We start from the raw sequence: 25,406 nt of genomic DNA on the forward strand, positions 1-25,406 counted from the left end.
AAATTATTCTGGGAAGAGGAATCTGGTTTAAGATTCAACTGTTGGGGTAACAGGACAATCTGGTTTCTACGTCATCGCTGTGACGACACTGCCTACTATGACCATAAACCGAGTGATTTTTATATGGCAGTTACCGAATGTGATTCACCACTTGAAAACACTGTTTGTGATATTGGTTTAAATAGACAGATTGAAACTCTTGAATTTCATAATATGAATGCAAAAAGTATTATTGACTATACAAAGAGATATGACAAGAGTGAAGCTACATTGTACTGCAGGAAACGTGACCCTGACTTTGCCGTCAATCAAGATCAATATACAGTGAATCCAAAGGATTTAACAGCATTAGTGGTTCACGAAAGTTGCTTTCATACTGAAGAAAAAATCTAAAGTGGAGATTTAAAGACATTGTTGTATATATATACATTTTATTAACAAACAAATTCACAAACATTTTTTAAGCACTTTATTCTTAGGGCACTGAAATCTATATTAAATACACTTGTAAGTATATTCTCCACTTGAAAGTCGTTCACACGTGGATTGTCACCATAAATGTGGAAAAACTGCTTGTAAGTATAGCCACGACATCGGAACACAAAATATAGTAGTGCGTGGAAGCCACAGCTTTTAGTCGTTAGATCCTGAACCCTCTTTCAATTTTGAATAATAGTTTTCCCACTGATCTCAATATAGTTGCTGATGTGAGGCGTGTAGAATGTATAGGGTAGGCCAAGAGGATCAAAAAATTCAATCGTCTTCATGTTTTGAAAGATGCACAGCCAAGGACCAGTTAGCACAGTCGATGGACTGCTATTAAAAATAATCTAGATATTGTTCACACTTTGAATTTTTCCGAGATACTCTGAGGGTAGACAGCGAGATTTGTATTGGGACATGTAGGGGTCCATATTAAATACACTGATTATTTGACTGATGTTCATGGTGCCAAGTCTAGTAGAACACTGCCTTTGGGAGTGATTTCACAATATGTTTTATATTGCTTTAGTGAGATTAGGGCAACACTCTCAGCCAACGGGTTGGCAAGAGTACACTATAAACGTTCACTCCCCGTGCGTACTATACTCATATCCTGTGTGCCAGACAAATCCAGTACAATGATACCATGTGTTTTAGCAAACATATCTTCAGTTATACCATTTTCAAATAGTTGCGAGTCATGATCTAGGGTTTGCATGGTAAACTCGTACAATATTCTATAGGATCTATCAAAAGATAGACTGTAGAGTGGGATACCATTTACTTTGCACAGAAGAGGTGAAAGTTAAAACATCTCGAATTCATCTGGGCATTCAGTCCATGATCCTATTGCACTGGCGCTTTTCACAAATACCAATGCCAATTTCAAGGGAATTTCACCATTGATAAAGGATGAATCGGTGAAGGTGCGTGACCCCATGGCAATATGACGTTGATTAGTGATTGTATGAGGAACAAGTAGTTTAATATTATTTTCATTGGCTCTCAGTTTGTCCACTGCCAAAGCAACAGAACTCATAACCTGTTGTTTGCGTACATGGAGTATTGCCGAGGTGAGGGAGAGACTTACATCGGGATTGGCAGCAAGTTCTTTTTTCAATATGAAATTGGATGGTGCAAGCGTCAATTTTATATCAACTTTAACACTGGGCGGACTCCCTTTGGTTATATTAAATATTTCATGATATATTTTTACAACTAGATTTAATTCACTAGTTGTATCATTTTTAAGTGCATCTTTAATGTCAGTATTATTAATATATTCATATACATTGGAGGCGCCTCTCAATTCCTTGTATGACCTGGGTGTCATCAGCATGAATTGCATATAGCCTGCATAGTTGGAGAGATTTTTGCTTGTGCTCACCAATGTTCCGTTGATGTAGACACTAATTTGACGAAATAAAATATGTAGTATACAATTTTCATTGGACATCCCATCGGCTCGAATTGGTATTGTATTATCGGATTTCTACACTCTCATTTGTAAATCTATAAATGTTGAAGACATGTCCATAAAGTAGTCTTCATTGGAATAAATTTGAAAGTTGGTATTATCGGAGAGGGGTTGTAGTGGATAAAATTGTTCATAGTATCCATGCTTGACACTTACATCAACATTTTAAGCATTGAACAGATTAAATGAGGCGGTGATTGAAGGTTGAGAATCCTTATGCGGTAGGTAGGACATCATAAGAGAAGAAATCTAGTTTCGATCTAACAATTTTCTTTCTGGTACTTCTGGTTACACTTCGTGTCTGCTTTTTCTTTCTTTTCTTTGACAAGAGGGATGATGTCTATCGTTTCGTATCTGAGTAGAGACTGATGAGTGATGCATTGTTACTTTTCCTTTTTAAACCTCTAACATTCTTTCTTAATTTCTCGCCAAGGGTTCGTGCACTGGACCTAAGATTTTCCGTAGCACTTTTTTTAAATCCTTGCCAGAGCCCCAATCGTACAGTATAGAGGATGCAAAATTTGTCGCAACCAGTACAAGATATTTTCTAGCCAGTACCAGTGACGACCGAAACAGGTGAGCAAACCAGCGACGGATACCATAGCCAGAAATTAACGACCAGCCTTTATAATACTCTAGTCCATGGCTCTGTTGTCTCGGACCAACAGTATTAACATAGTAATCAATACCAGGACAAGTGAATGTCGATATTATATTAGGCATCTTGCCATTGAACAATGGGACAAGAATGGAATGTAATCACATCCAAATCCTTTGAAACCGCAATTGAACCCCCAAGTTTAGCTGTTAGTTCTAACTGAAAGAGCTCCAAATGTGAAGTTTTTACCGGACTATATTGAAGATGCCTTATATTGTAGTGATGAATATGCTCTTGAGTGGTTTTTTGTTCAAGGACATTTAGGATGGGAAAATTTGAATTTCTGACCCGAGATGTTTTCACAAATGAAGCATAGAGAAATATACAAGTGTCTGTGGAGAGGGCAGGTGGATTGTCAGCAACAATGAAATAAATGTTTCCGGCACTTTTACCATTGATTATATTGAGCTTAAAGCCAAGAATATCCTTTAGGTGATCATTGAGAATGACCTTTTTGCTGGCAATTGGTGAACTAATGTAGATCTTGCCCTCCTCCTTTGAATAGTTGAAATGAAAAGCGCCTCTTTTACGAGCGGAAATTTTTTTATTAATATAACGACATAAATCATTCATTCAGGTGAGTTCCTCGTAGGGTAATTCAATATATGGATAATCCAACCAATTGATTTTTTGAATTTGTTCTTGATCACCTGGTGGTGACGGCCAATCATAGGGTCTAATTTTTATTTAATATTTACGATCCTTTCTCAGGATATCATAGGTATTTTTGAGAATACAGTCAACAAGAGCCACTTCATAGTTTCCGTCGAATTTAAAGGTAACGGAAAGTTTCGTTCAAAAATCACTTGTTTTATTCAAGTCGTTGCAGAGAGGATCAGAAACATTGGACTTGAAAGTCACATAGAAATCATTGGGCATTGTTAATATCTTCAGAACTGACCCAAGAATCAAAATCTGAGTTGTATCCTACCCAGCAAACGAGCAACTGTTTCTTGCCCATGCGAGTATGACTTTTTAATATCTTTTCAATTTGATAAATTTCACTAGTGTTTCTAACTTTTTGAAGTTCATATTCATAAAAACCACCGAGAATCTCATCATCTTTGGTGTCTCGTAGTCGATATGTCGTGGGTTCGGTGTCTAGGATTTTGGACACTTTAAAAAGTTCGGTGCTCCATAAATAATTCCCCTTTTCAAAAATATTGGTGGTTCTATTAATTCGAACAGTATCACCAACATTAAATTTCTTCTTCTTTTTCTTCTCATTGTCATTGGAGTATTGCTTTAGAAAAGAATCAAACGTATTTTCACTGTAACGAACATCCCGAGGGCCAGAATTGGACAGAGATCGTTGGGGTCGATGGTTGTATATCTGTATGATTTTATCTAAATCATGAATAAAAGCCGGTGTATTTTGCAATGTACAATATCTTGAAATCAATAGACGAATCATTCGTATTAATAGTTCAGCCAATGCAGCCTTTATTGGATTGTGACTGTGATAAAGTGATGTATCACATTTCAAAAGAAACTTTCGCACCTAAGGATTCAAAAATTCACTGCCACGATCTATTTGAATTTTTCTATATGAATCCCGTTTAAGAATACTTTCAATGGCGCGAGCAACTTCAACACCTCTCTTTGACCGTAATGGGATGGCATATGCATAGCGACAAAAGACACTGATGGCCGCTAGAATATCTTTTTAGGGCGCATTGTGACGCTGCTGAAGTGTATCTAAAGTTAAAAGATAAATTTGCATTATATGCAGAGGGGAAAGGGCTTTAGTTTGACGATAGTGATTGGTGCGAAGCCTGTGATTCCGATGCAGAGTATAGCTTGGTTCATTCTATTGATGCTCTTTTGCTTTTTTTAATTTGGTGGTGCCGAACACAGCTTTGGAAAGTATTCTGGGGGAACTTAAACTCCCTACCTCGCCAATATTTTTATAGACACCTTTCAAGACTTCATCAATTTTGAGCGTAAAGACATAGTGTAATGTCCATTCCCCTTTTGCACGCTGGAGGGTGAATCAATTCGTCTTCGCTTTTGACTAGCAGCCACATGTGTTATAAAATCATTGATGCTAGTATTTTCAAATATTGAATCTTCTTCTTTTTTAAATGGCGTTGACGTTGTTGGTGGACTATATTCTCATAGTTTACTTAGAATTTGCTTGTTGCCAATGAGACTATCGGGAAAGTTTGATACACATACAAAGGTGTATAAACTATTGTCAAAGTATAAAAGTCCTATACGATTCGTTACCATATCACAAATTAAATAAACTAGATTATAACTTTTCCCTTGAATTATAATTCGCTTCCCGGCGTTATCAACTTGAACTTGGTCGCCAGTTTCCAACACGAGATAAGATAATACTCTTTTACTCTGTTCTCGATAAGACAGTGACAATAGGTTTCCAATTTTCAATACAATCGAATTCAATTCCTTCTCCTTTGATTGTGCAGAATCTTGAAGATATGTTTCATGTTTAGAGGAATTAGCGGCGGGTCTGTCACGATATGGTTTATTTTTGCCCATACGACGAATGGCATCTTGAAGTAAAATTAGTTTTTTTTCTTAAGTAATATTCACAGCATTAATGAATTTTCTTAGATTGCCTTTCAAATTTTCAACAGGCAAGAGTGCAAGTTCATATGGTGTCAATTTGTAGGGTTTTGCCATTCTATAGAGAAAACTGTTTACAAGTCCTGCGATTATCGGTAGTAAAAGTGCGAAAAAACGACAACCCGCCTGAAGGAGTCGCGTTCATTTCAAATTTTGTCCTTTGTTTTTAATAGAGCAGACGCCGACCGTGGAACGAGTGTTGGGTTTATTTTTTCTAAAAAATTAATGGCGTTTTAAAATGCCCTCCGGCAAAATTAAACAAATTTAATATATTATATTAATGAAATCATTGTCGACAACATGTTTAAGTATGGCCTTCCTAAGCAAGGGTTTTGAAGTGCTTAAAACGGAAAATAAATGCCGTTGTTCGTGTAGTTTCTTCAGGTTCATAATGGCAACTAATAACCTTTTCTACTGTTCACCGGAAGATATACTGTAATTTCATTGTCGAAAATGTCGGTCACTACACTTAGATCCTCTGGCATGCTCTAATTAATATCCAGAAAAATGTAACCGTAGGGCTTTCTCGTCTTCTGTGTTTATGCTGACAACATACAGTTAGGGGCGCGAGGTTATTTGTTCTTTTTGAGATTTTTGAGGACGATTTAAACACGCACGACTCGATAGATAATATAGATAGTACAATTCAAAACATGGGTTTGCATACATTTTCTCTGATGAAACAGATTGTGTAGAACTAGGGTTATGGAAATATGTTCATGATGAGAGCGAACGGTAAACAGTTGTAGAATTTCCTGTGAGAACTGTTCAATGGATTCAGCCAAATCATCAATAATCAGCCACGAGTTCGATTCAATACTATTGAAAACATCAAGTCCTCTTATGAATTGTATTGGTATTGTTGTATCAATAACTTTTATTTTATCATAAGACTCCTTGCAAATACTATAGCAATAGTAGATTTTTTCGGCTTTTCCAAAAACATTTTATCACAATTTAGAATTATTTTAGCTAACAGCGTTGTTTTTCCCGAAATTGAGGGCCCAAACAGAAACGATCTAAAGGGTGTTTTAAATTGATACATGCTGTCGACAACAGTCGGACTATGACTAACTGTAAATCATATGTGTCCGATGAATAAGTAGTAATTTTCCCATAGATCTATCTATTCAAGAACAACAAAAACAATATTTCATGGTAACATTTATTACGGCAATATGAAAACAAATATTTGTTCAACATGAACAATGATAACACTTGTTCAACAAGAAACCGACAAAATTTCATGGTCAACATGAAAACTCTATTTGTTCAACATGAACATTGATAACACTTTATGAATAAACACTTGTTGTCTTTAAACACTTTTCTGTACAACACTTTATGTACAATAAAAAACACTTTTTGTCCATCAATATGAATAACACTTTTATGTACAACACTTTTGTCCATCTACAGTACTTTTTTTTTGTACAACACTTTTCTGTACAATAACACTTTCTATACAACAACAAAAAATACACTTGGAACATGAACTAGCACAGTTGAACATTATGAATTTAAAAATAGGGTCCCCCCCCTCAAGGCCGGCAGGCCGCGGGCAGGACCCCCCCCCCTTCGGGAGCTGCGGGCGGGAAGGGTCCCCCACCCCCCCGGGGACCACAATGGAAAAATAGTAGTTGTCGTCACTGCTACAGGTTAGTGGTTGGGTTAGTTGGGTCAGTGGTGGTGGTTAGTGCTTGGGTTAGTGGGTGGGTTAGTCAGATTAGGTTAGTTTATCCAGACCAAGTTTATTGCGATAGTCAATGCATTCAACTCGGTCTGAAATACGGTAGTGGCCATGAGGCAGGACACTCACACCATTCTCGAGCACATAGACCTTGTCGGATATACATGACATTGCATTTTTTTTCCACTCTCACAGTATAATTTCTATACTGTAGAGAGCGAATTGCAAGCACTTGTGCTCTTGGCACTAGGCTACTTTCTACACATTCTATGTACACGCTCATGTTGAAATTGCTCTTTACAAAGTGTGTAGGCACCCCTTTACATGTCTTCTTTTCATCCCCACTATGTGTTTCAACGCAATAAGCTTTGGGACCCGGGAACATCCCCCTGGATATCAAATCACTCCCCGTCTCTGATTTTAACATTAATAGTTAGTTGGGGGCTTGACGTTTCACCAGCTCGGGGTAGAGTGATGGATTCCAGTTGGTGAAATCCATCCGCGACCTGATGTGTTCCCCCTTTTCTAAATCACCCAATAACTATTCAGCCCCATTTACATTTAGCAGCAGAGAATCTGTATCCCCATATTAAATTTAAACCTCCTCCTCCCGGAGCCATTGCACATTTCGCAAATTGTAAAAGAACGACAACATGAGCTTTTTTGAAAATTCTAGTATTGAACTGCCACCTGCTATATTCTTGTTCAGTACCACATTTCGCTTTTTCCTGTGTAGAAGAACCATGCTAGCCTCTATGCGCGTGAATGATGTAAAATTGGGATCGGCAATAATACGTGCACACTCTAGAGGGTCAGTCACGACGTCGCAGAGAGATCTATTACGTACGCTTTCACACATTTTGCCAAACGCCGAATTTAGAATGAGCTTGTACAATTCCTTTTCTAACTTGGAGTTTTCCCTAGAGCGTTTATCGACAAAAGTATCGATAAACGTTTTCAAGTACGGTCGCTGATTGAACTGCAGGACCCTATGTATTTTTGTGATTTTGAAACCATTGTTCATTATCCAGCGCAAAAGCACATAGTGAACAGCGGTATTCTCCTTAGGGTCCAATTAAGCAGTCAGTTTCTGTTGAGAGGGAATCCAATGCATCCCCATATCCTCAGCCAGTGACAGGTGTTATGGGCTCAGTAAGTCTCAGGTCACTGGTCGTTTGATGAAAGGACAGAAAAAATCTTTTACGGAGTCGTGAAACACCATCGGAATGTGACCATCAATTTCAAAGAACCATCCTTGTGGCCCATTGTCCTCGACGGTGGTAATGTCGGGGAACTCACAAGGTTTCTCAAGCCATTGATATTTCCCACACGGCAAAGAGCAGTTGGACATTGCCGAGGGGTGCAATGAGTTCATGCCCAAGAACACTGCATTTGACTTTACACCCGTGCTTTGTCCGCTCGGATCGGTTGATAAGACGCGGTCCCCGTGAAAAACATACCCTCCCCTCATTGAACGCTCTACAAAAAGGTGCTGATCTACATCGGTGATTAGGCCTATTTCCTCCCAGCTAAATTTTAAAATCAAATCCTTTGCCACCGTAGGTGAGGAAATATAGTAGCCTATATCTAACCCGAACTCTGAATAGATTTGACCTGCGTTCTTACAGATTATATTAAACAGAGTAAAAACGCCACTGACCCAGGACAGTCTACACTACGCCTCCCTATTTTTAAAATCCCCCTTAGATCACACCTTCTTGGCACACTCATACTCCTCGGATGTGCAATCACTGCTGGTCAGTGAATTGTAAAAAGCTTCAATTGGAGGTAGTTTCACCTCGCTTAAGCGAGCGCCAAAACAGCAATAATCATAAGCGTATACACCTTTGCTGGTTAATAAGATACATTTCACTGTCTGGAAAGTGCTGTTTAAGCAAGGGAAAGCTATCAAAATTGTCGCTTTTCTGCACTTGAATCAATTGACTCAATGCCTTAGGGAAAAAACTAAAAGAATATAAAAACCGTATTTTATTCCAGCACGTACGTCCATTATCCACTGCCTGCCATTTCAGTTCGAGAAGCAACAACTTCTCGGCCGATTTGGGAATAATGTTATAGATAAATTAATCAGTTACCCATGGACTGTCTACTCCCCCTCCCTCCCTTTGCATACGTGCCAGTGCCGGTAAAATAAATTTTAAGTTATAATTAGAATTGTGAATAAAAACAGGGATAAAAAACTATTGGCTAACATTTAAATTACACGATTGATGCGCAACCCCTCTAAAATTACTACCCCCAGAGGATATGTCCTGACACAAATGATCGTGGTCTCTGACGTTTCCCCGCCCCACTCTTGTGACGGTATTACCCTTAACACCCTCTACGGACTCCCACTGAACCAAACCCCCTCTGGGTTTAATTTTAATAGATATCCGGTACTATTAAGACAAAAAACTTTGATAATTTGTATTTATCAAAAGAGAAATATCACCATTAGCCGTGCCAATTAGTTTCGTCAGTACCTTGACCATACACTCTCTCTCATCCAATGTTTCTACTATTTCTAAGAACCACATGGTGTTAGAACTGTCTCTTTGCGCGTGAGCATAAGAAACTGCGATGGCTAGGTGTTCTTTTACTCGGTTTGAAAATTGGAGGTCATTCACCTCCTCCAGCTTAGCTTCACAGTCTAAAGATATTTTGTTGCATTGGAGGAGGGTATTTTGGAAATTTTTAATGCGTAGAATGGCCCTATCCCCTGAAACCGTTTCCACTGTCTGATATCCATGCCGTCTACAGTGCCTCATATGATCCCGTAGTTATATATCACTACGGAATTGTGACAGGCATGTCGGACAGTAGAAACGTACCCCTAGATCCCTACCACCCCCCAGAACTCTACTGATGTCTGTGATCAGGTTAAAATGGCCAATTGCATTCGGTTCACTAGATGGTGTATACAACAACCAAACCCAGTGTTTAACCAAATCAACTGACGGGCCCCTTACTGGGAAAACCACCCCCTTCTTTTTAGAACGAACCCCATCTTCAAATTCAGTTTCATACTGTACCACAGTAACGCCGATATTTAAATGAGCATTAGCTCTTTCAAAAATGTCAATAGATCTAACCGTTACTGGGTGTTTTCCTTCTAAACACGAGAAATCTAAAATGGGAAAATCGGAACCTTCCTTCCCATGTACAGCCCAATTGTCTAAATTCTTCTTGGTAGCGTCACGTGCTAGAGGCTCGTACGCTGATATAATGAAAGCATACTTGAAAGATTTTTGATCTGTTTCAAAACAGATCTTCTGGACACCTTTACAGCCTACTAGATCTGGATTATATTTTAAAATAGTATCCCTTTCAGACCTAGCCCCCCCTCTGAAAATAACCTCTTTCTTAAATTTCCATATATTTAAGCTTAAATTTTCAATAAAAAAAACTACAGACCCACTTCCATTTTCGTTATAGTTCTTGAGATGCGTAATAATTTGTCCTACCCACTCACTAAAAACTCCCTCCAAATTTTCTAAATTCGGATAAATTACGCGCATCTCGGAATGTATATAATGATCATAAACCTCGGTTTTCCCCTCATTCAAATAAAAAACCTTTAAAACAATAGAAACCTTAATTGAATCCCTACCTCCCCACAACTGAATTTGGTTCTCCAGTAGTGCACGAATTTTATCTACATAGGCATGCACAATTTCTACGGGATCAAAAACAAAATTTCCCCCTATAAGTGAATTAACAGGATCCCCAAACGTTGCAGTGAAAACAGCTATATTATTTAAAATTGTATTGGATAATTAAAAGTCTGGAAAAGTCGTACCCCCTCCCCCAAGTTGTTCAACAATATTTGGGCTATGTTCCACTTCACTTGTTTGAAGTGGACTCGTTAGGGTATCAGTGGGAGGAGGGTTCCCAGTTAATTCGTTTGTGAAGTCCTCTAAAATTTGTAAAGTGTTTGGACTCAAGTCCACCTCAGGAACATTACCTTGCTCAACTGTGCTAGGTTCTACCTTGAAATAATTACATAGAAACTCATCAATATTAAAAGGTATTTCAATAGAATTAATAATACCATACCAGTCACTGATGGCTGAATCGTCATGAAACTCCATTGCCCCTTCAATGGGTTCTTCCTCTTCTTCACTCGATGGTGAATAAGGGACCAATGCACCAGCCTATAAATGAAAAAATAGCTTATTTTCAAAGTGTTCAAATCAGCCCTACTGTTTTTAAAATTTGGATTATTATTGCTTAAAACACACTTAATAGCATTTGGTTAATTCAACTGAAAGCAGACAATTTCCAACTTAAGATATTTACAATCTAAAACATCGCTTTACATAGAAGGCGATAATGTGTTCAAAAAAAGAGATGGTCAAATATTTAAACTACTAAAACTAAAATAATTACGTGCTATTTTTTTTTTTTTTTTTTTTTTTTTTTTTTTTTTTTTTGCGGTGCACCCTGGCCCGCGGCGCATCCCGGCGGTGCATCCCTGCGGCGCATCCCTGCGGTGCTTTCCTGGCACATGGCGCATCCTCGCGGTGCTTCTTTGGCCCGCAGCGCATACCGTGGTGCACCCCCGCAGCTCTTCCCTGTCCCCTTTACATAATGCCCTTCAAAAGTTGAAATATTCGCATAGACAACATAAGTCGCCATTTCTCTCTCTCTAATTCCACAGAGATTCAGTTAACTCATGAGTTTAATTATTGTAACCTATCGCGCGCGAGTGTTCTGATTTCCAAAGATTGAACTTCAGACGAGGAAAATGCCGGGAATCGTTAGCCTGGTTTCCCCTCGCTGAAATCTTGGCAAGATTGAAAGCTATTTAAAAATATTCAGTGTAAATTAGAACGCCGATATATGCAATAGATGGATAAAATGGAATAATCTCTCTCTTAAAACTATGTGATATTCAATTGTGAAGAATAGCATTTTGAGTTTCAAAGGTACCTAAAAATATTCGTTTATGAGATATCGAAGCAATAGCAACAGAGAAAATAGTAAAGATTAGAAAAAAGAGGAGCGGTTTCTTTGAAAATATTACATTAAATTGAGAGAACGCCGAGGGAGGGGGGAGCACACCATGGTTGGGGGTAAGGGGTTAATATCTCAGAGATACACTTTTACACAGTTTTGAAAAATAGTGAAAAGAAAAAAAAACATTGGAAGAAATAGATATATATTTATATAAGATAGTTTGAGGAAAAAATACTCACATTTGCATAGCCTGGCTGCACGTGGGTGCCGGATGGTCCAGGTAGTGCGTGCTGGAGTGCGGACGGGGCGGCAGCGCTATGTTCTTGTGCAGATTGGACTGCGATGTTATGGGATTGCATAGATGAGCCGGCAGGGTTCACCATATTATAAGAAGCCGCCCATTCTCTTTTTGGTTTATGCCCGGACTGTATGGGGGCTGGCAGTGATGGGGCTGCCTCACCCTCTCTTGCTCTCTTGGAAGGAGGGGGCACACATTATTCATAATTGGCCTTAAAAAGAAGAGAAAAAATTTGTTTCAAATAACGTGCCCCTTTTTTACAGAAGGAAAGTTAGTACCCTCATTCATATAATTTTGTCTAGAAATGCATTTTATCTCTGTTCAGCAAAAAAAAAAGTAAAAATTTCATTAGAACTATAAAAGGCTTAGAAATCAAACGTTTTTATTAGACAATCAGTAGTCTATAGCCATAGGATAGGAATCATTGTTTCTATTTTTACCATTTAGAAAAATATTAGATTTCCCGGTCTATAGGCTTTAACTTAGATCGTTAACCCATCGACCTATAGGCCTATATTTTGCAAACATAGGTTAAAATGCTATTCAATTTACACATAATATTAGCTTCATGCAACTCCCAAAGACTTTTCTAGCCCTGCACTGTTTGTTTTCATTTTACACTGATGGTGGTAGAATTGAGACATTGCCCCCTCCCTTTTACATAATTTACATACAACGAAGCTGTTAGAAGTGAGGCGTTGCCCCCTCTCTCCCCCTTTTACATAATGTCCTAAATATATTGTTAGACCTTAGTTTGAAAATAATCTGTTTCACTTCTCCAAAATATAGCATCACGTCTGTGCCTAATTATTACAATTGCATCATAGTGTTTTAATTTTGACGGAGAAACAGTTCCTTTTGACTTTGGCTGCCGCGTTTGTAAACACATAGGGAAAAGGGGTGATAGCTAATTTTAACCACGCACTGGAGTCTTGTGTCAAAACAGAGCGGCATTTTCATTAAAAATTGAGAGAAGTCAGTGGTCGCTTTAGCTGGAAATATAGAAGGAAGGAATTTAACGAAATGAGAATTATTTCTTTTGCGAGAATTTGGTTGTAAAACAATGGGGGGGGGCAGGTTTTCGAGGGTAAAAAGAATATATTTACGTTTTCCGTCGAGTATAAAGATTGCAAGGTGGTTAGGTTTGAGGGGGGGGGATTTACCTGAATATACTGGAGGGGGACCACGTAAAATGATTTTATTTTGAAAATAAAAACGGAACTTACATGGTAAATTGAGGTTGCCAATGCTTCTAATTCATCCAATTTATCCATTGTTGTTTCAATTGTGTCACAATACTTTCTGATAATTGAATCACATTGCACGTCCGTTATATACGAAATCTCATGGGCGAATTGTTATGTAACGGGGAAATCAAATGTAACAAGCCCTCTGATTGGCTGAGAAAGGATATGTATCCGACTCACTGATTGGCTGAGAAGGAAACACGTGATGTAACTGTATCCGTGAAACTCATAACATTTGCATCGGAAACAACAACAAATACTATTTCTGGATCATAACATTCGCTGAGAGCGTGCACTTACAACAACAACAACAACATTGACCTTGACATTTGCCTTGGAAACAACAACAAATACTATTTCTGGATCATAACATTCGCTGAGAGCGTGCAGTTACAACACACCTGGAGAAAGAGACCATGGAGAAAGAGGTCATTGACCCCATTAACCACGTGTTCTCCCTAGGGAGGCTATGCCCATATATGATGTTAAAAAAAGTTGTAGATGGCAGCAGGGGTGAGTGATCGCGCTGGTACCCCCTCCTCTACTGGCCTTAAATAGGGTACTAAGTTAAGGCTATATGTTGGTTTGATATAATCTGATGATTATTGTAACTATAAGTTTCCTAGTTCCTTAGTCTTTTCTTGGGCTCTTAATCCTGGTACCTATGCAGGATATCTCCTCTCCTCCGACCTGTCCCCATTGGCACCAATTGAAGAGGTGAGGGGGCACTCCTTCATAATCTCTACCCCCCTCCTTATTGATTTTAAAAATACTTTTGTATTTGGAAAATACTTTTCTTATTTTCACTGAAAGATTACTTCTTTCGGTATCTTCATTGACAAAAACAACAAAATAGCTACCCTCCCTAGATTTAAAAAGTTATATTTTGTCCCCCCCCCCTGATTTTCTCAAATTGATGGCACTTCCCGATCAAAGGTTCCCCCCAAAAAAAAATTTAATTTTTTATGCAAGGCCCCCCCCCTGATTTGAAAAAGTTTAGTGTACCTATGTGTACCTTGGGTCTATGCTGATTACAATGCTATCTGTGAAGAGGGAAAAACAACTGAGTTTGTAGTTCATAGTTTTTCTACTTGACACATGTGAGATGGTGTATTATTTGTTTTATTTATCTGACATTATTATTAATTTTCTAAATTGAAAATTTAACTCCAACTTCATACAAACTAATTTGAGTGGAAGAATATGTGTTTAAATGAGACCTCAGGTTGACATGCAACCTCTCGTATGAGATTTTTTAGTGGAGTGTAACGACGATGTACCTTGGTCCTGGCTAAAGTAGTGCACCTTGGTCCCAAGTCCACGGTGCACTATTTGCTTGTATGCATTCATAGCATTTTATTCTATAACAGTATTTTCCTGTTTCAGGGGAAATTGTATTTCAAAATGACTGTTTAGGACTATATAAACTATCTTAAATGAAAAAAAAGTAAATGCAGTAGGCCTACTAAGAAATTTAATCTTAAATCATTTAACAGATGTCAATGCATTACATGTATGCATATACATATACATATACATATATATATATATATTTATATATATATACATATATATATATAAAATCTCATGGGCGAATTGTTATGTAACGGGGAAATCATATGTAACAAGCCCTCTGATTGGCTGAGAAAGGATATGTATCTGACTCGCTGATTGGCTGAGAAGGAAACACGTGATCTAACTGTTTCCGTGAAACTCATAACATTTGCATCGGAAACAACAACAAATACTATTTCTGGATCATAACATTCGCTGAGAGCGTGCACTTACAACAACAACAACAACATTGACCTTGACATTTGCCTTGGAAACAACAACAAATACTATTTCTGGATCATAACATTCGCTGAGAGCGTGCAGTTACAACACACCTGGAGAAAGAGACCATGGAGAAAGAGGTCATTGACCCCATTAACCACGTGTTCTCCCTAGGGAGGCTATGCCCATATATGATGTTAAAAAAAGTTGTAGGTGGCAGCAGGGGTGAGTGATCGCGCTGGTACCCCCTCCTCTACTGGCCTTAAATAGGGTACTAAGTTAAGGCTATATGTTGGTTTGATATAATCTGATGATTATTGTAACTATAAGTTTCCTAGTTCCTTAGTCTTTTCTTGGGCTCTTAATCCTGGTACCTATGCAGGATATCTCCTCTCCTCCGACCTGTCCCCATTGGCACCAATTGAAGAGGTGAGGGGGCACTCCTTCATAATCTCTACCCCCCCCCCTCCTTATTGATTTTAAAAATACTTTTGTATTTGGAAAATACTTTTCTTATTTTCACTGAAAGATTACTTCTTTCGGTATCTTCATTGACAAAAACAACAAAATAGCTACCCTCCCTAGATTTAAAAAGTTATATTTTGTCCCCCCCCCCTGATTTTCTCAAATTGATGGCACTTCCCGATCAAAGGCTCCCCCCCCAAAAAAAATTTAATTTTTTATGCAAGGCCCCCCCCCCTGATTTGAAAAAGTTTAGTGTACCTATGTGTACCTTGGGTCTATGCTGATTACAATGCTATCTGTGAAGAGGGAAAAACAACTGAGTTTGTAGTTCATAGTTTTTCTACTTGACACATGTGAGATGGTGTATTATTTGTTTTATTTATCTGACATTATTATTAATTTTCTAAATTGAAAATTTAACTCCAACTTCATACAAACTAATTTGAGTGGAAGAATATGTGTTTAAATGAGACCTCAGGTTGACATGCAACCTCTCGTATGAGATTTTTTAGTGGAGTGTAACGACGATGTACCTTGGTCCTGGCTAAAGTAGTGCACCTTGGTCCCAAGTCCACGGTGCACTATTTGCTTGTATGCATTCATAGCATTTTATTCTATAACAGTATTTTCCTGTTTCAGGGGAAATTGTATTTCAAAATGACTGTCTAGGACTATATAAACTATCTTAAATGAAAAAAAAGTAAATGCAGTAGGCCTACTAAGAAATTTAATCTTAAATCATTTAACAGATGTCAATGCATTACATGTATGCATATACATATACATATACATATATATATATATATATATATATATATATATATATATATATATATATATATATATATATATATATATATATATATATATATATATATATATATATATATATATATATATATATATATATATATATATATATATATATATATATATATATATATATATATATATATATATATATATATATATATATATATATATATATATATATAAATGTATATATATATATATATATATATATATATATATAGTATGTATATATATATATATATATATATATATATATATATATATATATATATATATATATATATATATATATATATATATATATATAAATACAAAACTTGATGAGGTGTCTGGTAATTTCTTAGAGTGAGTATTGTCAAAAAAAGAAATGCAGACACAAACCAATTGATACTAACAGCAGGTTTTTAATCTTGAACATTGGTAAGTTTAGTTATTAATAATTGACCCAAACGAAGCTGCTACATTACCTTTACAGTCAATCAGAAATACAACTGACTTTTATCTAAATTGTTAATTTGATTTTAGGTGAAGTCGCTCCTTTAATTGATGTTAGAGGTCACCAGGAAGCCTTCAATACCAAAGTAGAGAACCTGAAGAAAGAGTTTGAACGTCGTGCTGAAGAACAGAAAGAAATACTGAAGAAACGATTTTCATTTGGAGGAGGAAAATTGTCAGGAGAGATGGGTAATACAGGGAGACAATCACGAACAGAATTCCATTTTCATTCGCAAGGACAAGGGATGCAACCCATGAACCTACAAAACCTTCAAACAGTAATGAATCAACTTCAGGTGCAGAATCAAGCTTTTCCAGGCGAAGAAAAAGTTGTCAAAGTCAATATAGGTCAGCAACAACAAGAACCACAAAGGATTCAGCAAGACCAAATTACAAACCTTGATATTGGCCAGCAAATTCAGAAGCCATACCGGTTGGACATGGCTCAAATCGAGCAAAACAATGCCAATTTTAACCCTCAAATACTTCAGCAGCAGCCTCTTAAAATTCAACAACAAAATATTGAAGAAATAGATTCTGGTCTCTTAGATTTTGATTTGATTCCAGAACCAACTAAAATAGATCCTGCTCAAGAGCAGAAACTACCAAATTTAGAAGAAATACTAGGTAGTCAGCCAAAAACTCAAGTAGATTTAGAAACAGTTAATATCTTACATGCAGTAGTAAATTCAGTTGGCGAAAAAGACATTCCTAACAGAGGTGATATGGGTATTTTTAATAAGGCCACGAAAATCGACAAATTTTGCGATTGTAATAAGCTTGTGATTGATGTGCCATATAGCAATGAAATAATGGCGTCAATTCTGGATTATCTTTACACGGGAAAGGCTGATGTTGAGCAAATTGATTCTTTGGTAAATTCTGCGACAGATTATGGCCTTGATGAATTAATAGCTTCAGCACTTGATGAAAATACAGATATTTTGAATTCATCTACGGTGAAAAGAGTTGTTCAAAGAACAAGAGAAAAAATTAAAAGAACAGAAACTAAAACTGTTATTCAAAAGATTTTCAGAAAAATAAAAAGGCGAAAAGATATTAAAAATTATGCCAAAGATTTCCCTGCGCAATTTTTTGTTGAATATTTGGAAGAAGGAGAAAAAACCACCTCGATTATAACTGATGAAGTACTTGAATGGTTACAGAATGCTGAAACATCAGGTGCTGAGGTTACAAAGGATGAGCTCATGATGGTCCTTGATGTGCTTGATATAGAGCGAATGAACTGCACCGAGCTCAAAAGAGTTACGAACTATCTTACTGATAAAAAGATCCGTTTTGACGCTCGTGACCTATTCAAAAAAATTGCTAATATGAGTTTCAATGGCATAGGGAACTGCCTGTCTTCATGTACTGAATGTAGGCGACAGTATGCTCAACAAATTAAGTATAATTATCAACCAACAGCCTGGAATATATCAAAGAACTTAATCCCCCAGCAAACCCCTGGACTAGAAACTAATTTAGGGACATTTCAGGTTGGATCTGACCTTTTTACTGCCTCGCTTCAGAGAGACACGGCTCCGCCAGCTCAGTACAGTTGTGTTGATGGCCTAGTTATTTACAGACAACCCTTGCAGGGTGCAAAGGGTCCACTACAGCAAAGTGAGTATGATTTGGAGCTGAAAATCAGTTCGAAGTACAAAAAATCTAACGACTGCTCATTGACAAACAGAGTACGATATGTATACGATGCTGCTACGAATATATATAAATGGAATACTAAATTTGACTATAATACACCCCTGGAAATTGATATTAAGATGAATCCAGTAAATAAATAAAAGTAAATGGTTCTAATATCGTTTTTATAAGTATTGTTTCAGCCTGGTTTGCGTTTCATATCTAAATAGTTTTAAATCAGCTACATTTGAATTTTCTTTAAAATATAATTAGGGTATTTTCAAGCCATGTGAAGGTAAAATATTAATATTTTCTAGTAAAATATATGGAGGTAGAGGCATACTATCATAGTAGAATCAACCCCAAAAAATAAAGACAGAAATTAAGAAAAATGATTGCCTTTTTTATTATTTCACTTCTTATCTTGGTCCCCCCAAAAAATACAAAAAATAATATTCCCTAAGTATTAACTAGAGGTTCGATTTTCGTAACGATTGTTTTGTCTAGACCTTGATTAATAATTTCGTTTAAAATATTACTGTTTTTATTTACAATTCTTTAAAAAAAAAAATAAAAGTATTTTAAAATTCATTTGGTGTATCAAAAGGGAACAAAAATCAACCGACCATGAATTTATAGAATTCTTAAAAATAAACTTATAGAATAGAATTTATAGAATTCTTAGCAATAAATTTATAAAATAGAATTTATAGAATTCTTAACAATAAATGCCTTACAGACTTTTCATCTTTTGTCAATAAAATCAAGTCTCGGTGTTACTTAAGAAAGAAATTGGTTTTCTTCAATCGCGTCAGTTTTATTAAACAAAAACTATTTATTTTAAGTGAAGGTAAAGAGTAACGTAAAAATTAAGACGAAATTTTTTTTTTCTGTGCTACGTCCTCCTGAACCACTTGCTATGTTTGATTTTACGAGGGCTTTCCTGAAAGCATTTTAGAATGCAACAAATAGATTCAATTGGTAATTACACCTGTTCTATTCATCAATTACCTTTCAAAACATTCACACAAACAATTTTTTTTAGACAAATATACAACTATACCTTTCACTTTCGAAACAAGAATAAAACACTTTGATTACTTTGCTCTTGCGACAGACCACCAATTCTTGAGCCGATAAGATTTCAGAATTTTGCATAAGAGTTAGCGATTGAAGGTTAGGGCATTCCAGTTCATATGTAGGACATTTTATGTTTGTTTCAAACTATAATATCGCCTTTCACTTTCATTAGCAAAAAACTTGTTTTCTGTATAAGGGTTTGGGCCCTTTTTATCTTCATCCTCGGGATTATCTCAAATACTTTCGAGGAAGTAACAGAGGGTAAACAGAGGGATTTTGGAGGCAAATTAAAGTATTTTCTTGGGGTATGATAGTTGGTGCCACCGTAGAAGGGGTTCCCTATACCGGAAGGGCACCCTGCAAAGCGGCTAGGCAGATGTTGTATTAATGTTGGTTAATTGGTTGTAGAATGCCCCCAAATGAAATCTGTAAAGTATTAACTGCTCAAATTTATAGTCTGATTGTTATGATAATGTAAAGTTAAAAAAATTTGTAGTTTTTTTGTTTGTTTTTTTAGTGTAGGTGGTACATAAATGTAGTTATCAGTTTCGGAAATAAAGAGGTTAGTACCACTGAGAGGAGAGGAGGTGGGTTTAAAAAAAAAATACTTTCGAGGAGGTGCTGTCCCCTCAGCCTTTCAGTCTTTAAAAGACAATGTAATTTTACAAAAAGATGCTTCTAAAATATTGGCTAATTTAAGTGCATTAGATTTACCCAATAAAATATAATTTTTCTAAGTATAAGGCAGGTGGCTGTTCCCAGCAAAGGCTCTTTCTACTAAAGTTCAACCTTTTTATCACAAAACTCCAATATTCAGAAAACTTCCTTCACATTAAAGAACTATTTTGCAAGTGTATGGCCTAAGATCTTACTTGGTATAATTAGTAAATGTTTGCAACAAAGAACAAATTGCTAGTTTGAAAAAAAAAACACGTGAAGCTGTACAACGCGTAAATATTTTTCCAAAGTGCTTTTACAGTCAGTTGGGTTTAGATACTCACAAGAGAACATACGTTTTTTTTTATATGTTCGAAGCCAAAGACAAGCGAGTATATGGCGTATTGGAGATAGCACCAGGGTTGCCACTCAGCAGGTTTTTTGGTGCCAATATGGGTGGCAAAATAGTGTCAATTTTGTATAAAAAGTGTAATTTTCCAAAAATTTGCCAATAGGATTTCACGTAATGACTAGGGTTGCCACTCAGCAGGTTTTTTTCGTGCCACTTTGGGTGGCAAAATAGTGTCAATTTCGTATAAAAAGTGTCATTTCCCAAAAATTTGCGAATGGGATTTCACTAAATCATAGTCGCAATAATGTTCCCTGTGACCAACCTTTCGGGAAACGTGACACAATAGTGTTAATTTTTCCGAAAAGTGCCATTTTAATAAAAAAAAAAGTGCCAAAAGTGGCACAAAAGTGTCACCGGTGGCAACCCTGGATAGCACACACTAAGAAAATTACACTAAAAGCTGAAGAATTTATACTTAAAAAAAGCTTTTTCGCATGCTGACCAATGTCTGCGTTGCACAGATACCGATCACCTGATTTGATGCCTTCGGTGGGAAGTGCAATGCGTGTTTGGATCGGGTTTAAACTTACGCGGGGGATCGGGTTTAAACTTTTATGGACCTTTTTAGGTATGAGGTAGGAAAATTACTTTTTCCCGGACCTCACACAAGAAGAGTATAAGCTACAACTTTTTTTTATGTGAGTCGTCCAACTAACTCTTTGGATGCTTTCAAATCGTTAGCAAATTTATATAGATGGTGTAACATAACCTTTCATTTTGCATAGAGTGCAAATATGTGTACGGACAGATGGATCTTCACGTTGCAGAATGATCTTTGGACTAGTATGGTAACATAAATAGCTATTTGATAGTTCTTGGCCGACCGCATATCTCGCAATTTTTCCTCTTTGCATTTTGACTGCATTCGGAACAAAATTAATGTTTTCAGCATAAAACTGCAGAAATAGGCATGTTGCTATGGTGCGATTTATGTATTACTTAATAATAGCATTAGAACTTTCAATTTTCACTCGAACAAACCCAAGTCCGATATTCTATGACCACTGCATCGATAAAATAATCCCCAGGAAAAATTAGAAAAAAAGTATTAAATGAAAACCCATTCGTGGTCTCTCAGAAAAAAATACAAATTCTCAGTTATCTTGAATTGGAATCATAATTTTGATTAAGATCCTACCCCTCTTTGGGGTGTTTTCTCCTTTTTTTAAAATCATCCAAGTTCTTTTAAGCTATTAAATGTAATCAAAAAGTAAAATTTTAAGTCTGATTAAACAACTAAGCGGCTCCAGCAAAAAAAAAGAAGTTCGAATGAGTTGTGCGGCTCCTCACTTGATAAAGCAAAATATTTGAAGATTTTACCAACACCGTAATCAAATACAACATGTCTGATATTAATGTGGATGATCTAACAGAAAGACTGTTTTTTGTTTTTTTTTTTTTTTCGTTTTCATTGAATTGAATGTGTTTTGGTGTTGAACGACAAGGATATATTATTTTGAGTAGCATGAAAACGTCTTTAATCAACCCATTGTTAGAAACGAAGAGGGCAGTCCAACACCCAAATATGTGAACTCTAAAGATATTTTAAATTACAATAAATTCATATAGCAAATCTTTATATATAATACATCTTTAAATATATTAAATTAGATATACTAAATTTCAAAGATAATAACTTTATTCTTACCTTTATCAACTAATTTACCAGCGTTAAATTAATATCCGTTTTAAAATTCCGAGCAGCTACAAAGGGCAGCGGAAAAGCCTTTACTATTTCATAGTTCGTGGATTTGAAACTTAGAGACAGAGGGAGTCATCACAAATCAAGTTTCTATAGTAACCAACTAAAAAGAAAACACAAGAGCTAGGAAATCAAGATATTAAGTAAAGGTTACAAATTTAGCTGACAGTTTAGACATCTAAATATTGAATGAGGCTCCCTTCATTATGTCATAGGCTGAGCAACAGCAGTACCTAAGTAAAAAGCAATATGGTTTCAATCCATTAATCTTTTTTCCGCAGGCCACTCCGTACGGAAGGAGTTATCGTAGATACTTCGAAGGCGGCCTATTCAAATGGAAATTGAAAGTTATGGTACGCTTTTTAACAGTCAAAATAGATTGGAGGGTAATTAGCCCCCCTCCCTTACCCCCCTTAGCTTCCCTCTCCTCTCAGACCCCAAAGGCATTTGATTAGAATTTTGAGACTGTAATTTTTTCAAAATAATCGAAAGACTTAACAACTATGCCTCCAGGGATCACAAAACGCCCACAGCCCCTGGGACAGGGGCTGTAAATTACGCAAGCTACCCATATACGTTTTATTATTGGGAAAGGGAAAATGTTTGATCCGGGGTGTCCCAAAAGGCTAAAGGTATTAAAGTAAAACTATCAAGGAAGGTTGAGAGGAGTAATTAAGTATATCATAAGACCCAATGTTCACCCAGGGTGTCAAAAGGGCGTATCTGCAATATCTCACGAACGCTAATGATATTAAGCTGAAACTTGCTTGTTGAGGGGGACAAACTAAATTAAGACACTATACGTATCCAGGATGTCAAAAGGGCATATATGCAGTAACTCAGGAATAGTTAAAATAAGTAAAAACGAAAAGGTTTCACTGCTTTATATTTCCGCCAGCCCACTTTGTATGAAAGGAGTTGTAAAAACTTTAGAGAGGGTTGATTCGATTTGAAACTGAAAGTTATGACCTCCTTTTAAGAGTTAAAAGTGATTGGAGGACAGCAGCCCCCATCCCACGCCCTTCTTAGCTTCCCCCCATCAACCCCCAAAAACGCCAGTTCGAAATTTCGAGATAGCCATTTTATTTTAAATTATCCAAAGGTTAAGTGACTATACCTCCAGGGATGACATGGTCCTCCCTGCTTACTCAAGCAATGGCTATAAATTCTGCAAGTTCCCCGTGGTTTACATACTAGTTTTATTGAGAAATGAGGGTATTCTCATTTTTATCTTAGGTCTTCAAAGGGGCTAAGGGCATTAAGGGGAGAGTTTCAGATAATGTTAAACCAGATCATACGACACTATGTGCGTCCAGGTTGTCATTAGGTTGTATCTTCAATGTCTCGGGAACGGATGCAAACTAATTCTAAATACACAATGCGTATCTATGTTGCTAAAAGTTCATATCTGCAAAATCTCTGCGAAGACTAAGTACATTAAATTTAAACTTATGCGCATTCTACTTGTCGAAACGATGTATCTGCAATATACCGGAAACGACTAAGGGTGTCAAGTTGAAACTTTCAGAAATGTTGAATTAAGTCAAAAGGCACAATGTGTACCCAGGTTACAAAAATACGTATCTAAAATATCTCAGGAATAGCTAAGGACATTAAGTTGAAACTTTCAGGGAATGTTGAGGCTGACTTTAAACTAAACCAAGGCACTAGGCTATATGTATCTAATTTGTCAAAAGTGCGTATCTAGAATACCCCAAGAAAGGGTTAGGGTATTAAAACGAAACTTTTGAGGAATGCTGGATGAATGTCGAACTACAGCAAAAGACACTATATGCATCTAAGTGGTCAGAAGGGCGTATCTGTAATATATTAGGAACGGCTATTGGTATCAAGTTGAAACTTTCAGAAAAAGTTGAGAAGTATTTTTAACTAAATCAAAAGACACTACGTGCATCCATGTTTTCATAGGGATTATCTTCATAGCAATAATCATATTATACAATTAAAAACTCTGACTATAGTAAGAGAAGACCACAGACTCAAAAGGAACTTGAAGACTAGACTAATCTAAGTGATTCAAAACGACACTTTTTGGTGAGGATGGTAACGACAGTAGCGATTATGAACCTTCTGAGAAATCAACTGATAGTGACGGTGAAGTCGTCTCCAAACCTGAAGTTGTCCTCAAACCTGCTGATAATGAGGATGATTACAAAGCAATAAAATCAAATGGGAATGAGAACTTGCGGACAGAAATACAAAAAAAAACACCTTGAATTGTGGATTTACAAGAAAATGTTAGTGTTAAATTGGATAGGTTCGAATTTTACGGTGCAGCGCTGGTGGACATATTTTTGGGGGAAGTTACTTGCATTACTCATCGAGCAAACAGTTTTGGCGTTTTGGCAGTTTTGGATTTTTGGCGGCCAAATATGATAAGAGTTCAATTCCAGTTGTTACTTCGATATTTTCATTTGGTTGATATCTCAATACCGTCTGCCAACAGATTATACAAGGTGAGATCAGCACTAAACCATTTCGGTACTATTATGCGTGAAAACCATTCAATAGAAAAAATTATTTTGCCTGACTAATTCATGATGCTGTGGCGTAGAAGATTGCATTTCCGCCAATGAAAGGCAGCGCAGCCTAAGTAACGAGCGATGTGGGCACAACGTATTATTATTTTTTTTTTTTTTTTTGACCAGGGCACTTTGCATCGAAGGAGTTGTCATAGAAACTTCTAAATAGGCTCATTCGACTGGAAATTGGAAGAGCTAGTGCCCTTTTTAATAGTCAAAAACGATTGGAGGGCAACAAACACCCCTCCCAGGCCTACCATTTCCCCAAACACATCCAATCAAAATTTTGAGATAGCCATTTTGTTCAACGTAGTTGAAGGGTCCGGAAATGATATCTTCGAGGACGACAAACCCCCCCCCCCCACAGAGCCCTCAGGGCAAGGGTTGTAAGTTATGCCCTGGGGGCATATAA

The 25,406-nt window shown here is 36.7% G+C and overlaps 2 protein-coding genes across 3 annotated transcripts in view; one reads left to right on the forward strand and one right to left on the reverse strand.

The window, feature by feature from the left end:
* The window catches only part of LOC148950128 (uncharacterized), a 67,169-nt gene extending 48,392 nt beyond the window's left edge, over positions 1-18,777 (forward strand). For both annotated transcript variants that reach the window (XM_089091461.1, XM_089091462.1), the window contains one exon: positions 16,987-18,777. In XM_089091461.1, coding sequence (XP_088947587.1) covers positions 16,987-18,761 — 1,775 coding nt within the window. In that variant the 3' untranslated portion in view covers positions 18,762-18,777. The remainder of the gene's footprint in view (positions 1-16,986) is intronic.
* The window catches only part of LOC148950125 (uncharacterized), a 344,013-nt gene extending 321,565 nt beyond the window's left edge, over positions 1-22,448 (reverse strand). Inside the window, exon 1 of the mRNA XM_089091784.1 lies at positions 22,398-22,448. The gene's annotated coding sequence lies outside the window, so the exon portion shown is untranslated. The remainder of the gene's footprint in view (positions 1-22,397) is intronic.
* Positions 22,449-25,406: the final 2,958 nt, after the last annotated feature.

The sequence above is a fragment of the Artemia sp. Qi Xiang Cuo genome, chromosome 7, assembly GCF_049724085.1.
Source record: "Artemia sp. Qi Xiang Cuo chromosome 7, ASM4972408v1, whole genome shotgun sequence".
NCBI classification, from domain to species: Eukaryota; Metazoa; Arthropoda; class Branchiopoda; order Anostraca; family Artemiidae; genus Artemia; species Artemia sp. Qi Xiang Cuo.